At 49.1% G+C, this 16,017-nt stretch overlaps 8 protein-coding genes across 8 annotated transcripts; 4 read left to right on the forward strand and 4 right to left on the reverse strand.

The window, feature by feature from the left end:
- Positions 1-472: 472 nt before the first annotated feature.
- Positions 473-1,510, forward strand: PtrM4_085480 (uncharacterized protein; the record flags this gene model as incomplete). Its single annotated transcript, XM_066106675.1, has 3 exons — positions 473-585; positions 636-1,048; positions 1,095-1,510. The coding sequence occupies 3 exons, from the start codon at positions 473-475 to the stop codon at positions 1,508-1,510; spliced, it is 942 nt and encodes a 313-aa protein (XP_065963613.1).
- Positions 1,511-2,554: 1,044 nt separating this feature from the next.
- On the forward strand, positions 2,555-4,024 carry PtrM4_085490 (kinesin light chain; the record flags this gene model as incomplete). The annotated part of the gene is made up of 1 exon (XM_001940176.2): positions 2,555-4,024. One exon carries the CDS (start codon positions 2,555-2,557, stop codon positions 4,022-4,024), a length of 1,470 nt encoding a protein of 489 aa, XP_001940211.2.
- A 97-nt stretch (positions 4,025-4,121) lies between these two features.
- PtrM4_085500 (FabG, Dehydrogenase with different specificities (related to short-chain alcohol dehydrogenase)) lies at positions 4,122-5,317 on the reverse strand (the record flags this gene model as incomplete). The annotated part of the gene is made up of 4 exons (XM_001940175.1): positions 4,122-4,249; positions 4,304-4,438; positions 4,507-5,172; positions 5,227-5,317. The coding sequence occupies 4 exons, from the start codon at positions 5,315-5,317 to the stop codon at positions 4,122-4,124; spliced, it is 1,020 nt and encodes a 339-aa protein (XP_001940210.1).
- A 722-nt stretch (positions 5,318-6,039) lies between these two features.
- PtrM4_085510 (UbiH, 2-polyprenyl-6-methoxyphenol hydroxylase and related FAD-dependent oxidoreductase) lies at positions 6,040-7,513 on the forward strand (the record flags this gene model as incomplete). Its single annotated transcript, XM_001940174.1, has 3 exons — positions 6,040-6,127; positions 6,184-6,798; positions 6,858-7,513. The coding sequence occupies 3 exons, from the start codon at positions 6,040-6,042 to the stop codon at positions 7,511-7,513; spliced, it is 1,359 nt and encodes a 452-aa protein (XP_001940209.1).
- Positions 7,514-7,792: 279 nt separating this feature from the next.
- Positions 7,793-7,948, reverse strand: PtrM4_085520 (uncharacterized protein; the record flags this gene model as incomplete). Its single annotated transcript, XM_066106676.1, has 1 exon — positions 7,793-7,948. The coding sequence occupies one exon, from the start codon at positions 7,946-7,948 to the stop codon at positions 7,793-7,795; it is 156 nt and encodes a 51-aa protein (XP_065963614.1).
- Positions 7,949-8,331: 383 nt separating this feature from the next.
- Positions 8,332-9,598, reverse strand: PtrM4_085530 (uncharacterized protein; the record flags this gene model as incomplete). Its single annotated transcript, XM_001940173.2, has 3 exons — positions 8,332-8,574; positions 8,648-9,115; positions 9,170-9,598. The coding sequence occupies 3 exons, from the start codon at positions 9,596-9,598 to the stop codon at positions 8,332-8,334; spliced, it is 1,140 nt and encodes a 379-aa protein (XP_001940208.2).
- A 1,524-nt stretch (positions 9,599-11,122) lies between these two features.
- On the reverse strand, positions 11,123-12,115 carry PtrM4_085540 (uncharacterized protein; the record flags this gene model as incomplete). Its single annotated transcript, XM_001940172.1, has 1 exon — positions 11,123-12,115. The coding sequence occupies one exon, from the start codon at positions 12,113-12,115 to the stop codon at positions 11,123-11,125; it is 993 nt and encodes a 330-aa protein (XP_001940207.1).
- A 1,656-nt stretch (positions 12,116-13,771) lies between these two features.
- On the forward strand, positions 13,772-15,556 carry PtrM4_085550 (CypX, Cytochrome P450; the record flags this gene model as incomplete). Its single annotated transcript, XM_001940171.2, has 3 exons — positions 13,772-13,930; positions 13,981-15,344; positions 15,394-15,556. The coding sequence occupies 3 exons, from the start codon at positions 13,772-13,774 to the stop codon at positions 15,554-15,556; spliced, it is 1,686 nt and encodes a 561-aa protein (XP_001940206.2).
- Positions 15,557-16,017: the final 461 nt, after the last annotated feature.

Consider the following 16,017-nt stretch of genomic DNA (forward strand, 5'->3'; position numbering starts at 1 on the left):
GTCCGACCAACGGTGGTTGAGGTCAGGTTATGACATAAATTGCCAGAAAGTATTTCATGAATACTATGACGGTATGCCATTGATTCACTGTGAACAGAAGTTCTACAGCTAATGCAGTTAAGCACTACAACAACAGTGGGCGTTTTTCAGATGGGCAGAACGAAACGATTCTTCCTATGTCTCTGGCCCTGCCGAATATCCCCGCGGGGAAGGACCACGGGTAAATGGAACCCACAACATCTCAAACCCTATTCATGGCACGAATTATGAGAGATTGGATCCATGTATAGCTTTTCCTCAATTGCGAGCGTGGGCATACAGCTGACCTTTGTGCACAGCCTACTACGTTCGACACAAAGACTTTTTCCAACCAGGAAAAGTACTACTGTCTTCCTATTTCGGGTCGATTAGACTTACTGATCGTTTCCAGGTGTTCTCGGTTCTTTTCACAGAGTCAGCTGGTAATACAGCCATGACTAACTACAAACGTGATGATATTACAACGATTAGGTTTGGGGAAATGGTTCACGCCCAAATCCGACGCTTCATCGTTGTCCAGCAGAAACGAGAATTCTGTTACGCTCTGTGAGATCATACAAAAAACTTTTTTAACTACCGTATCTAACTTTAATTAGCCCAATCTTCACTTACAACAAACAAGGGACGAAGAAACCCGGTGTGGTACCGTCTGAACACGCCATAGCTTATAGCTATGGTTACGAGCCTATTTTACTACCAGGGGAAGCGCGACTTGAGAAAGACCCAATATGCATTGTTTCAAATGATTCGGAGCCCCTGAGTACAGCGTCAAGAATATATTTCGGTATTCATCATCCTATCCAATATAATGTTAAGGTGAAGGATCTTGGGTACGTTGTGCCAGTTGACTTGAGCAAATTACATAACTATTGGATAAAAGAGGGCCCTCTATATGAATTAGAGGTTACAGGACAAGACGGTTATTCAGCGACAGCGACGGGAATCTTTACCCAGACGCAAAACTCAGCCTGGACACATCAAGAGAACGAGAATGTCAGTTCCAATAATTGTAAGTTCTTCCTTAAAATGATTGCCAGCTTACTTATTTCATATAGACTTTGAGCCCGTTAAGAATCCGCGCGCGTTTTTCAAGAAAGGTCGGGTTTTCGAGTCTTCACAATGGGGATCTCAGTTGTCCGCAGTAGTGAAACCCACGCCCACTCATGCTGTCTGTCTACCGATATTCCAAAAAGGATATGCATATCCAAGTAGAGAACATGCGGACATAGTGTTCACTACCGAGGCATATACCCAACAAGAAGTCAACGATCAGAGCCCTAATCGAGCGATATATGTCAAGAAAGAAAATGACAATGTCCCGATCCAATCAGATATGTGTATGGATTTTGCTAAACCGTATACGATGGAGTACGACATTCAGGTTTGCAACATCGGGCGGGTGTTTGGAGACTCCGTAGGGTATATGGAGAAGAGATTTGCGGAAAGCTTAGGTTTGGCCAGGTCTGAGTGAAGACAACGGTGATTCTTCGGCCGTAGTTCAGAGCACAAATATGACCTGAATGGCTTCTTCCAATGTACGAAAACACAGCTGTATTGCGACGCCCCATGCCGATCGCAAACGATATCTATCGTAGTGAGTCCCGCGGGAGCGAGTTTCTTCTCGTGGGAGTCACACCAGTTATGCTCAATTCCCTCAGCCTCACGCACAGCCTCAATTGCAGGAAACGCCATCAGCTGCACAAGTTGCGGAATGACAACGTTCGGTTGGCTCGTTTACGCCAAGAGAATCGTCCTGCTTACCGGTTTATGAGGATGCAGCCTTCCTGCATGAACAGCGAATCAACAACCTGCATAAATACCATACGCTACGGACGAACACACCTAGCTTTGCCTCGATGACCGATAGGCAACCCGCATAATAAATAGCATAACATACCACCTACGTGTTACAGCTTATTTCCCTCCATTTTTCGTGTCCCTCTGTGCGCAATGGCCGAAGTGATGGCTGCCCTCGGTGGCGCAGCAGCGTTCGCTCAACTATTCCACTATACTATCGTTCTCTCTACCACTGCCTCAGCCTTGTCTCATAGCATACGGCATGCACCGGAAAAGATACAAGCTTGGTTGAATCATTCAACGGTTATGATTTCGATACTAGATGAAGTCCAAGGCACAGCCACCAATCTTCATCCAGCTATGGCCGGCCTAATTTGGCAGTGTCGTGAAGATACCACCAGGCTTCAGTCTCTGTTACAACCTTTCCTTACAAACGGTTCCAGCCGAGTTCCGTCCAAGATCAGTCTGCGTGTGTTCGTGGTGCGGAGGGAAGCAGAAATAGAGCGAACAGTAGCCTCCTTCCGGAGTACCTTTAACACGTTGGCTTCATATCTGAACGTGTAAGTTGGGTAGAGTTGTTGTTACTTCCAGCCGTCTGACATGCTCTACCAGATTATCTCTCAAACAAACAATCGCCCATTCGAGCACACAAAGCGGCGGATCTGTTGTGTCTCTGTATCAATTCCGAAATGGAAGCGTTGCACAGAGCCTTCTCGCCATGCTATCATTTTTCGACAATGCTAAAGTCTCCATGCAATATCTGCGCAACATGTTTGACCAAGAGTCTCTGTATCTGGCAGTGGCCGATCTGCTGTCAAAGTCATTATTGCGACAAGATCTTCCAGGGGACGCTATCCAGATAGATTCATCGGCACAAGAAATCATTCGGTCGGAGCTCATGATGTCCAATGATGGCTCCCGACACCTTGTATTCGCTATCCAGTCATTGACTAAAGGGTTTCGTGAACACCTTACTCGACCACGGACACTTCGTCGAGTTTCCAGCCTGCACATGCATGTCTCCACTGTACTGAATACTGCAATGGAGTCACCACCTGAACTTGTCAACTTTGCAGGAGCCGCAACTCTGGCTGTTCATTACTGTATGTACTTGATCACAATGGGTTACTTCAAAAAAGCCTTGAAATTCGTCTTGATGTTCCAGAACTGGGGTGAGCGTGTGCTGCATGCCCATTTCGACGCGAAAACATCACTGCGGGCTAAGGAAGCCGTCGCACGTGTTTTACAGGGTGATAACGATACTGCTCTACATATTTTTCATCGCATCAACCGTTCTAGGACCAGAAACCTCGGGAAAGACGACATTCGCACTCTGCATAGCATTAACGGGCTAGGCCTAGCCTATCATGCAGTCGGCGACAACGAAAGAGCAGCACAGTACCATCAAAAAGCTCTAGTTGCAAAAAACGCGACCCTAGGATCAAACGATCCAGATACTCTAGTCACGGCAAACAACCTTGGTATAGTTTTGCAGAGTCAAGGAGATAATAAAGCCGCCCATAAGTTGTTTAGCCGCTCGCTCAAAGGCTGGCTGCAGACCTATGATGTGGACGACCTTTTGGTACTCACAGCAAAAAGCAATTTGGGTATTGCACTTCATTTTCAGGGTCTTCTTGAGGAAGCTGCCTACAATCATCGCTACGTGTTCAGAAAGCGGTATCGTATATTGGGCGCGACTCATCCCGAGACGATCAAAAGTAAAGCCAATCTTGCTATCACGATCAATGAGCAAGGGCAGCATGCGCAGGCCGAAGTACTTTATCGCGAAGCTCTCACTTCCTTCCAGGATGAGTTAGGTGACTCACACCCAGACACCCTGAAGACACACACAAACCTTGCTACTGCCCTTCACGACCAAGGCAAGTTCGATGAGGCGCATTCTGTTCTGGCTTCAGCGATACCACTCATACGGACAAAATATGGGCGAACGCATGCTGAGACATTGGAAGCTATAGAATTCCGATCCATTCTTCTGCAACACCTGGGAAAGTTCTCCAAGGCTCTTGATATCGCTACAGAGGTATATGAAGTCCGCAACAAGCAATATGGGTACGATCATGAGGACACACAGAGGAGCCTTCGCCATGTGAGAGACTTGGCAGAGGATTGCGAAGAAGCGCATGTTATGCAGAGGTTTTCTTCAGGCATGGCGGTTGTGGCCTGTTAGTCGGCTGTTCGACTCTACGCTTCCAGTTTGTTGTGGCATTTTTGTTTCTTCTGATACGACCATTCGCTTCGATTATTGTTTCGCTGGATTCATTGCTTTACAATTTTAGATCCGTCTGCACCAGCGTCTCACTCAGCTCCCACAATCGCTCTGCCAACTTCGGATCTGTCGCGTATGGCATGGCATCGCACATCTGACAGTCATGCAGCAACACGCCTTTTGGCTCTGATAATGAGTTAGCGGCCATATATACTTGGCTGCTAGCAAGCCATTACTTACCGTTCAGAGCTGGATCAAGTGCTGCGACCATTACAGTAGCGGCACCCTGGTCATGATTCTTCCAAAAGCGGCTGGTCTTTCTGACCGCCGCTTCTTCATTAGCATCTAGGCCACGACTCAAGCCAGTCAATATCGCTTTCCATTGTTAGCATGACTGTGGCAAGTCTTTTTCTCGTCAATTTCTGCCAGATCGAGATACTCACATCCAGGATGTACAGCGTAACTTCTCACACCCTTTGGCCCGAGTTTGTTGTCTAAACCCACTGAAAACAAGATATTCGCCGTCTTCGCCTGCCCATATGCTACCCAGCCATTGTATCCGTCATCTGCGTTCTTTGCAAAACATGCCAGCAACGGCCCATGTCTCTCTTCTTCAGGTACATCTTCATTGCGCTTCTCAAGATTGTAGTCTGATAAACGCACTGGGCTGATTTGATGACCGAGGGATGTCAGATTGACGACCCGCGTTGCCCCTGGAGTCGATGAGGAGGCAGAGGACAGGAGTTGAGGTATGAGCAGGCTGGTAAGAAGGAAATGGCCAATGTGATTCGCGCCGAATTGAGCCTCTAAGCCCTCCTTTGTAGTCTGACGTTGCATCGTCATCAGACCGGCGTTGTTGATGATTATATCCAATTGGTCGGTCAGCTGTGCTACTTCCTTTGCGGCGCTCTTCACGAACTCTTGAGACATCAGGTCCAAAATAACGATCCTGACATTCGCGTTTGGATAGGCATCTTTGATGGTCTTGACGACTTCTTCTAGCTTAGACTTGGTGCGCGAAGCGAGGATGACAAGCGCGGGACCTTGTGAGGCGATGGAGAGGGCTATCGAAGAGCCGATACTCTCAGGAGACACGCCAGTGATGAGTACTCACAACGTGTTAGTTTAGTCCTCAATCTCTCGAAGTGAACTCAAGTAGCTACCATTCTTCCCGCGGATCTGATCAGCGAATGCCTTTGCAACTTCCAGACCACCAGTTTCTTTGTCCCACTCTGGATGTGTAAGGGTCGCCATAATTTCTCTTGGAGATTTTCTTTATCACTTCGCGGAGGATTTGTCTTACTACAGCTTTGTTTACTACATTTCTGCCCCACACAAGTCTGCCGTCCTGATCCGACACCTTCACTAGAGGTCCGAGCGTTATCGCACCAATCATCAGAGTAGTATTAGTCAACTCAAGTGATCCCCAGGCTCGGTCAGGCATCCTAAGTATCCATCACTCATACATGATTCATCCAAAACAAGCTAGCTGCTAGGGCAATAATGGTGAACTTTGCGGGGTACACTGCGGGGAAGCTCAACTCATCGGGATGTGGGGCATATACATCAACCACTTCACCACTTCGTTAATCCAACGTCACGCATCAACATCATTTTAACCGGCAGGTGGGATGATACCCACAACTTCACGATAGGTACCTGGTCGCTTCAGGGGGTCGATACATCGCGAGAGGCCTTGCAGTATGTCGCGCCACGACCCACCAGGTCGTCGGATTCATCTCGCCTTGGTCAGAGTAATCGTGGATAGGATTAGGTTGGCTGGGATTCGGTAGATGTAGGACTTCTCGGCCCCACGCTGCAAGATTCATTGCACCTGGTCGGCGCGCTCTGGCGCCTGAAGTCTTATCTCCAGTATCGCGTGTTGTGTAACATTGTTTTTCTTGGACTTGAGTGAAGCTCAATAGATTCTGCATATGCCTCTTCGTGCAAAGATAGACGAGACAAAGCTACCAAAGATGTCTGCTTTGGAAACGAACGGAAATGGTATCCATGCCAATGGGACAACGCCCAAGACAGGCATCAAAGTCATCATCATCGGCGCAGGTACGCTGCTCTACAGTACAGAAATATTCGGGTTGAAATCTGACCAGTCCTTTCAGGTTTTGGTGGTCTCACGGCGGCCATTGAGTGTGTCCGCCATGGTCACACGCCTGTCATCTACGAGTCGTTTCCCGAGCTCAAGATCCTTGGCGATATTATAACCTTTGGTCCCAACGCTGGCCGCATCTTCGCGCGATGGAGCGACGGTCGTGTCGCGCGCGACATGCGTAGTATTTCGATTGACCTCACCGACTACGGCTTCAACATCCATAAGTGGGACACTGGTGAGATTGTCCTCAACCAAAAGACGCCGCCACGCGACGAGAAGGCGCCCATGTTCAATGGACATAGGGGCGAGCTGCACGAGATTGTGTTCAACTACGCCAAGGAAATTGGGGTGGAGATTAACCTCGGGCATCGCGTGAACGAATACTGGGAGAACGGCGACGAGGCTGGGATCGTGCTAGAAGATGGGACAAAAGTCAGCGGTGATGTCGTCGTTGCTAGCGATGGCGTGAGGAGCAAAGCTAGAACGTTGGTGTTGGGTTATGAGGACAAGCCCAAGAGCAGTGGCTATGCGGTTTGGAGAGCCTGGTTCAGCAACAAAGACATGCTGGCAGACCCTGAAACCAAGCATTTCTGCGATAACGGCGACACCTTCAACGGCTGGATCGGTACGTGGCCACATGAGCTAGCATCAACAACACCAATACTAACCCAACACTAAAAACAGGCCCGGACGTCCACTTCCTCTTCAGCACCATCAAAAACGGCACAGACTGCTGCTGGGTACTCACCCACCGCGACTCCCACGACATCGACGAATCCTGGTCCTTCCCCGGCTACCTAAAAGATGTCCGTGCCGTCCTCGAAGGCTGGGATCCAATGTGCTGGAAAATCGTGTCCAAAACGCCCGAATCCAAACTTGTAGACTGGAAGCTTGTTTACCGCGATCCCCTCCCTAACTGGGTATCTGGATACGGGACCGCGCCAGGCCATGGTCGCATATGTCTCTTGGGCGACGCCGCGCACCCGTTTCTGCCAACGAGTGCGCAGGGCGCGACACAGGCGCTTGAAGACGGCGTGACGTTGGCGGTGTTGTTGAGGAAGACTGGGAAGGGCAATGTGAGGGGCGCGTTAAGAGCGTACCAGGATGTGCGATATGAGCGTGTTAAGGCGGTGCAGAAAACTGGCGAGACGACAAGAGATATGTGGCATAAGACAGACTGGGAGAAGGTCAAGAAGGATCCTACATTGATCCAGTTTCCGAGGGAGGATTGGGTGTTTTTGCATGATGCTGAGAAGCATGCGGAGGAGGTGGGAGATGAAGCTATCAAGAAGGCTAGTGCTACTGCTGTGGCGTCGCAGGGTATTCTGGAGGGACGATGATTGGTCGTGTATATGGTTGACTGTTGTTACTAATTTTGGCGAATGCAAATATCGATTCTATTATATCCAGGTGCTACGTGATAATCTTCCATTGATCAGGTGGGGGGCCGAACGATTGCAACCACGATCGTGAAAGCTTTGTTGATGTGGCCAACCTCCAGATCTTCACTATCATTCAAAGCCAGATGTCGAATATGAAACCAAAGATGTATTCAATTTAGAGAGAACATACTTCATTTTACATATCATATGTGCTCCAAAGTGCCATCACAGCTTGTCTCAGCCGCTCTTCTCAACGGCAACAACTTCCCGTCGGATGGTCTCATCCTTGTCGCTATCGCGCCTCTTGGATGTCTTGTCGTCTCCATCAACCACAAACCTTCCAGTGCACACGTACTCTCTAAACTTGCGCGCTGGAAGTCTAGCCTCAAACATCTCGTCAATCTCCTCGAGCGTGCGGTTCTTGATCTCGGGTAGGTAGAAGTACACCCAGATAACGGTGATGAAGCATGAAGGGCCCCAGATCCAGCCTTTGAAGGATGTTAGCCAAAAAAGCGGACAAAAATTGAGATGCACAGTAGCATACCGTATTCAGGACCCCAGTTAAGGGAATCAGGGTTGATAAAGTATGGCGCAGTGAATGTGGCAAGCCAGGCTCCTGCAAAAGCAACTGCAGATGCCATTCCAAATGTGTACGAGCGCAGACGCTGGCTGGGGATTTCTCCACCGGTGAGCCAGGCATATGCTGCGACCATGCCGTTGTAACCGATGATGTATATGACTGATAGCCCGACGATTACCTGTGTCGCACATGTTAGTCACAGATCGGGGCGTAAGAAGGGACTGACTACACGTACCCTGCCGGTCTCCGTTGTACCGGGATTAACGTGATACACAGCGGCAATGATGATTTGGGTAATGCCGCATATAGAGAGACCAGTCATGAGGAAAACCCGTCGACGACCGATCTTGGATATAACACTGCTGTTCACCATGATGGCTACGACACCCACCGCGACAAGGATGCAGGAGTTCATGAAAGGACTGCCAACTTGCGCCATCTGAGGCATGGATTAGTAGCCATATCAACGTCAAGGTTACTACCACTGTGGAAAACATGACGGGTATCCATACCTGGAAGAAGTACGTTCCGTACGCGATCATGAACATAGCACCAGAAGCAGCCTGAGTGCTCACCGCTGCGATGGCCAACAAGGTGCGCCGACGATCCACGGGGTCTTTCCAGATATCGATGAAGTTTGCATTCGCCTTGGTAGCCTTCTCAGCATCAATGGCGGCCTGTATTTCTGCCACCTCGCCTGCAACGCTTTCCGGGTGGGGACGCATCCATAGCAACGCTTTCTCGGCTTCTTTAGGCTTTTCGACCAGGATAAGCCATCTAGGGCTTTCAGGGATGAAGAAAAGCCCGATGGACATGAAAACAGGGACGATGTAGATGGTACCTAGCGGGATAATGTAGGACATACGGCCTTCCATGTCGTGCGTTGCATTGTCGATCACAGTGCCAATCAGGGTGCCGATAGAAGTCCAGATCTGGAAGACAGAGATCATCATACCACGGTAGCGAGCTGGTGAGGATTCCTGACGAAATCGTGAGTATTCTGTCATGTTCTAGATGAAAACAGAGTGGCTTACCTGGATGTACAGCTGCGCAAAGGTCATGTACCAGCCATTCGCAAGCCCAATCAACAGTCTCCCAATGTATAGTCCCGCAATGTTCGTGGTCGTCATCATAACAACATTACTGATGCAGCATAGAGCACTCGCCAACCACAAGCAGTGTCGTCGTCCCAGCTTCGTCGCAAAGGCGCCAGCAAACGAGGCGCTCAGAAACGCGCCCAAAGTCATCAAAGAAGAGATGAGTTGTTGTCGTTCGGTGGAAATGTTGTAGCCCGTAGGAGAATGAGGATCAGGGTGCCCAAACACCTGAAGGAAGCCACGCATAGCTTGGAGGCCACCGATGGCACCAAAATCGATGCCGTATTGAAACGGCGACATCGACACGAGAGTGCATGCTGCAATGCACTTCCAGTTGGAAAGGAGACTGCTGGTCAAGTCCGGCATCGCAGCGGATCTAAGGGGAGTTTTCGCTATAGTAAGAAGAAGAATTCAACAGACGAGATAGCGCTTTCCGAGATACGGAAGGAAACCAAACTCAGCGGGTCTGAAGTATCAGCAGAGGATTCAAACTCCCCGCATCTCAATCCCGATATGTTGTGATGGAAGCGAAAGGCTGTTTCTTCCCGGCGTATGGAGATCTCCGTCTGTGTGCCAACCCCGGTCGCAATATGTGCCGATATTGGCTACAAAGATTAGTTCGACTTACCCTAGACTTAACACAGTGCTGAGTGTGGAGTGTGGAGTGCGGAATCCGGAGGTGGCGCTTTTGCTAGCGATGGCTTCGAGTCGTTTGGTATACATCGCTTGTCACTTTGTCCACATGGTGTCGTGAGGGTTTCCCTCGACAGTTTATACACCTGGGATCCCCTTTTTTGACTGTGTGCCTGGTCGTTCCGTTTCAAATCTGATTGCATATACTGGCACTTCCGCTCATGGTGCCTCAATCGAAACGCTGAAATTGAGAACGCAGGTGCAGACGGTGTGAAAGCATGCGACAATTCGCACGATCGCGTATCAATCAAGATTTCCATCATGTTTGATAGGGTAGGCTCAAGAATACCGTGCGATCGGAAAGATAAAGCCGTGCACATTGACCCTGACTGCCCAGTAGCGATCTGCATGCGGCAGCATGCGAAGCCAACGGAAGATGCGCCTTCTAGGACAAAAGTGACTGGGCCTGAAGAGAGCTTCAGCCGGTCAACAGAGAAAGATCTACTTTTCTGAAGCTTCCGATGTGGAGGGAGAGGGGAACGTTTAATGTGACCGTGACCTTGAAAGTTGCGATGCATAAGAGTGTGGGGCGCGCTAACGCGCTCTGTTATCAAACCTGAAATAGCGCTGAGGTATGTGCAGGATCCTTCACAATGTGGACACTCGGATGGTACTATCTGTATATTTCGGATATAAAGCTGTAAGGATACCGTGGCTAGTAGCATATTTCAACGTTAATGTAAGTTAAAGCTACAGGGTAATCTTCACTTCCAACCTTGGAAGCATTCAGCAGAGGGAGAAACAAAACTTAGGCAGGGCATCTGCTCGTCTTGAGCAGGGACTCAATGTGATTGGGTCCAGAACGAGAACTCAACCACTAACGAAGAAGAGTATGAGAAGGATATTCCTGCGCAGTATCCAGCAGCAATATGAGAAAGCACTCTGAGATTATGCCTACACCGCATCTCCTAGTTTGTCCGGGGCCGTAACTTTATTCGGGATTTGAACCAATCATGGTTTTAACTTCTGTTACAATATTATCGTTTCCTTTCCTTTTGAGGGGAGGGTATGGGAGTCTCTAGTGGAATAATCAAAACACGATCCAACATGAACACGACCTAACAACCGCAACTATGACCGTAAATATTCGCGCCCTGAACCCACCGGCTCTACCATGTCCACGAAATCGCACACCTCAGCATTTTCACACAATCATCTCCTTCTTTAAGAACCATATTTCCCGAGGTCCCTTAATCTCTAAATACACTCGATCGCACCGCATTTTATGGCTATGCCCACGCCTCTGAAGGCTGACTTAATGCCGCCTTTTTCCATTGATTCGTCATAATCGTCCCATACAAATAAACCATCATTGTCGACAAAATCCCGTGTTATATGTACCCAGTCTTTGTCAGATTCAGGTGCTAAGCCATTATAATATGTAGGCGTCAAAGCCTCATCTGGAACTATCGAGCACAGCAAGCGGCTGCTCATGAGACAGATGGCCTGAGGAACCATAAACTGCTTCCATGCATAGTATCGTACTTCTGAATTAGCTAACGCGTTGAAAAAAGCGCCGAGCGAATTTGGCGGGCAGAAGTTCGTGTTTTTGAGGACCAGACGGCGGAGGTTGGACGAGTGCACGTCGATGATGCGATCGAGAGTTGGTGCGGTGGTGCTAGCAATAAGTCCGTCAATTTCGAGAGTATGCAGGCGAAACGGGGGGTCGGAACCAAGCGCCTCAAGTAAATGAGCCCAGTTCTTGTTGTACAAACGATGGTAAAATTCCATATCCGGACCCGCACATAGTTTAAACACCTTCAGGTTCGGGTTTCTTCCAATCAGTTCACTAACCTGTGCCAAGTGGAGACCCGTATTATGAGTTGACATATCCAGCTGCAGGTCTAGCGTTGTCAAAGCTTGTGGAACAGGTCTCATTGTCAGCTCCTGGAGTATGTACGGTGTTCCTGCCAGATTCGAGTGCCACCTTGACTTTGCGAAGTTCATGATACTAAATTGCTCTAACTGCGGCAATTCAAAGCACATTGTATGCACCAGTCCGTTCAGAAGAGCGCGATAAGATGCTACGTTGACAGTGTGATGATGGCCCATGTCAAAACGTAGCGCTTCTGCACCCACCGAGAAAGTGGATCCCACGGCTGAGAGTGGCAGAGCATCTTGAGATAGTAGAGCGGCAGAGACCGACGCATCATGCATGCTGCCTGATCGATAATCAGGGGCATGTACCATGACGCTCTTGAGGCTTGACAGCCGCGAGAAGAGCACGCCGAACCAGGTACATGTTCCACAACCGTCGAAAGCGACTCTATGCTGCCGTCGGCACAATCGCTGATCCAACAAGCATCCCAAATCGATACGTATTTCTAGGGTACGGATACGCTTTGCGAAGCGGCTGGTGCTTATCATAGTAAGGCGGGACACGCTGGCCGGGGTGGCTCTACAGACCTCGCGAGAGAACCCAACCGTAGCCTACTTATAGTAAGTACTTATAGATACTACTTCTTTCAATATTGATAGCTATATTTACGTACAAAAGCTATGTCGATAGCTCGCGTAATCATCCAGTTATGTTGTCTTCGAAGGGCACAGAGATCACCCAGTGTGAGATGATCAGCAACCAAGCCGATCAACTCAAAAGGAATATCCGCCAGTGAACGTGTATTTTGATGGGGGAGCTTTTGTCGCTTGGAAGCGTGCTCATTCCGAACACTCTTTTTGCGCATGTCGTTGTCGTGGCGGCATATAGGCAGATTGTACATTTGAAAAGTTGCTCCGTGAAGGAGAACGAAACTGAAATATGCGAGTTTTTACAGAGCTCAACGTAATCTCATGATTATGGCGCGCGGCCTACGGTCCAGGAAGTGGGGTAATTGGTCATGTTCCAGCAGAAGTTCTGCTAGATGACGATATCAAAGTCGTTCCCTATCATCGTTTGGTATCGTTTGGGAGCGGTGGTCTTGGGGGTCGGTGTCCCGATGCGGTTGACTGTACCATGGTAACATCGTATTCTAGCAAAAAAGAACAGAATGATTACAAGCTGATATCAAGTGATAGTTCACCCCTTGTGAAGGTCGTTTCAGCCTATAAAATGATGAATGGTCTATTCGAAATCATCGCGCAGCTTGCTGTAAGCTAAACAGAAGAAAATATGGATACTCGAGTCTACATGGATCGCACCGGAATAGCTTTATTCACATCGGGCCCCCAGATTGAAACTCCTGCTCTGTTAGTTTGTAGGACCGTCGCTAAACCAAGGTACACATGTATGCCTACCCTCATCATGAAATAAACTTTAGGGCATTTTCTTTCATGCGCAAGATCATGTCAGCATCTGTACACAGCGAAATGTAGTACATGGTGCTTCTGTGGAGGTGGCGGACTTTCTTTTTTTCTCACAGAAAGTGAAGCGCGTGACCCCTAGAGGGCTTGAATGCATCAGGTGTAAGTGGTAGTGCGCGACAGAGGCTAGGATGGATCCAGTGACAAAGATACCCACCCGAGAGGTACAATAGGCGCTAACGGGGCACGTTGACACGGACGTCGATCATAACTATTCCCCATGCATCTGTTGATGCATATCCTCGGATATCCGAAGCGGGAAGCAACCCTCGCCTTTACCCGACCAGCGTCTGCTGAAGCCCCACCCCCGCGATGTGGGGTTGCAAGCCGAGTGCATGTCACCCACCTGTGATGCAGACGCTAGAGATATTGTCTGCTGCTGCAAGTAGACGCGAGTGTTTTTCCGTTGGCTGTACTGCTTAATTGCAGATCACTGGTGCAGGTAAGTTGGTGTTTGCTTTGTTGGAGGGCAACGATTTGAAGACTCGTCAGCTTCATCTACTTACCAGATAGAAAGGAGGGAACTCCGCATTAGATGCATACGGTATGGCGATAGAACAGATATTCGAGGCGCTGCCTTTCCACTACTTGCAGCATGGCATATCTAAGTTCGGCGCTGGCAACATTGCATTGGCGGTCTTCGTGACTGCGGCGCTTGGCGTCCTTTCAGATTATGTCTGGATGCTATACATGAGGTCGAAGATGGTAAGATTATCGAACCATATCTCGCTATATGCAATACTGATGATGAGAAGCCTCCTGGACCATTTCCATACCCTATCGTTGGCAATACCTTCCAACTGCCCGATAACAAGCCGTGGTTGTACCTTGAAGAACTCTCCAAGAAGTACAATACGCCTCTTATCACGTACTGGATTGGACGTAACCCCACCGTATGGATCAACGATGCTTGGACTGCCAACGAGCTGCTGGATAAGAGAGCAGGCATCTACTGTTCACGACCTCGCATGCTCGTATTCGCAGAACTTGGATCTGGCCAAAGTAACCTTGTCAACCTTATCACCACCACACCGGCTCAGCGCGAGCGCTTCAGAATGTTGCGCAAGTTGACGCATCAGGGTGTCGGAATCCAGCAAGTGAAGAAGTACCGCAACTTTCAGAATGATGAGAGCAAAGTAGTTGCACTCGACTTGCTCAGTAGCCCTGAGAAATACGTAGCGCACTTTGAGCGATATGCGACGAGCGTGGTATCAATCATTGGCTTTGGAAGACGAGTGGCGAGCCATGAGGATCCGATCATCACCGAAGTCATTGCCTTGATGCATCGCGCCGCTGATCTGAATGTACCAGGCAAGACGTTCCCTATGCTCATGGAAACCTTTCCAGCACTTGCACGAGTACCAACAGAATACGCACCCTGGAAACACGGTATGGGCTCCAAGAAGAAGTCGCATCGTGGTTTCGACTTCTTTTACTCTCTTGCGAGCGAGGCAAATGAGAAATCTGGCCACGAGGACTGTTATGCAAAGATGCTGTTCCGCGAGAAGGACAAGTACGGTTTGAACGAAAGAGAGATTTCTTCCTTGGCCGGCAACTTGTTTGGCGCTGGATCGGACACTTCAAGTAGCACGCTCATCACGGCTGTTCTTGGCATGCGAGCTTTCCCGGAGACTTTGCAGGCGGCATGGGAAGAACTAGATCGTGTCGTCGGTCCCGATCGAAGCCCCTCGTTTGAGGATAATGCGAACCTGCCTTATATGCGCGCCTTCGTCAAAGAAGTGTTCCGGTGGCGTTCTGTGGCCATCATCGGTGGACAGCCACACGCACCAGTCGAAGATGACTATTACAACGGATACTTGATTCCAAAATCGACTTGGGTTCAAGGCAACGTATGGGCAATACACCACAACGAACGCGAATTTCCAGATCCTGACCGCTTCAACCCAAACCGTTTCTTGAAAGGCCACCCAGACTCGCGACCGTTCCCGGGTGAGCGGGGATACATGACTTTTGGCTGGGGTCGTCGAGTGTGCTCAGGTCAAGCGCTCGCGGAACAAGGCACATGGCTGACGGTTGCCCGGCTCGTATGGGGTTTCAAGATCGAACCAGCACTTGACGGAAACGGAAACCCGATTCCGGTTGATATTTTTGATTACACGTAGGCCAATCTTGTCACTGTTGCATAGATGAAGCTGACACCTTACTAGGAACGGACTAAACATGCGCCCACAGCCCTTCAAAGTCAGCATCAAGCCACGAAGCGAGAGGATACGCGAGGCAATTATGCGAGAGGGAAAGCAGGCGTTGGTAGATCTTGCGCCGTATGAGGGTGAAACAAAGTACCGTATGAGTACCTTTTATCGCAAATGAGCTGGATGTATTAGCATCATTTTCAGACATGTTAGACAGATAAATTGTATGCATGTATACAGCAATTCAATCAGACCTTAATAACTCAGAACAGGGAAGGTCTGTTCATGTCTGAGGCTGTGGATTCATGAACTAACCCCGATGAGGTTAGTGTAGGCGATGATCTTGGTGGTTCTCGCCTTGAACATCAGCTCGTCATCAGCTATCAACGCCAGATCAGAACTTGCCCTTTAGGGCAATTGCGATAAGATAATCGCGCACAGCTCACACCTGCCTCGGATCTACTTCTCACTACCACGATGACGATGCGTGATATCGACATTTAGCTGGCAGATCAGCAAAGTCGCAATTGATATCTCTTGGTGCACCGTTCATCTAGGCTTTCCAGAGCACCAGCCATATATCCATATATGCAACCTTCAATCATGCTCTGTGCTTTTTCTGTGCTCGTCCACTTCTCT

This window comes from Pyrenophora tritici-repentis, chromosome 3 (assembly GCF_003171515.1).
Source record: "Pyrenophora tritici-repentis strain M4 chromosome 3, whole genome shotgun sequence".
In the NCBI taxonomy this organism is placed as follows: domain Eukaryota; kingdom Fungi; phylum Ascomycota; class Dothideomycetes; order Pleosporales; family Pleosporaceae; genus Pyrenophora; species Pyrenophora tritici-repentis.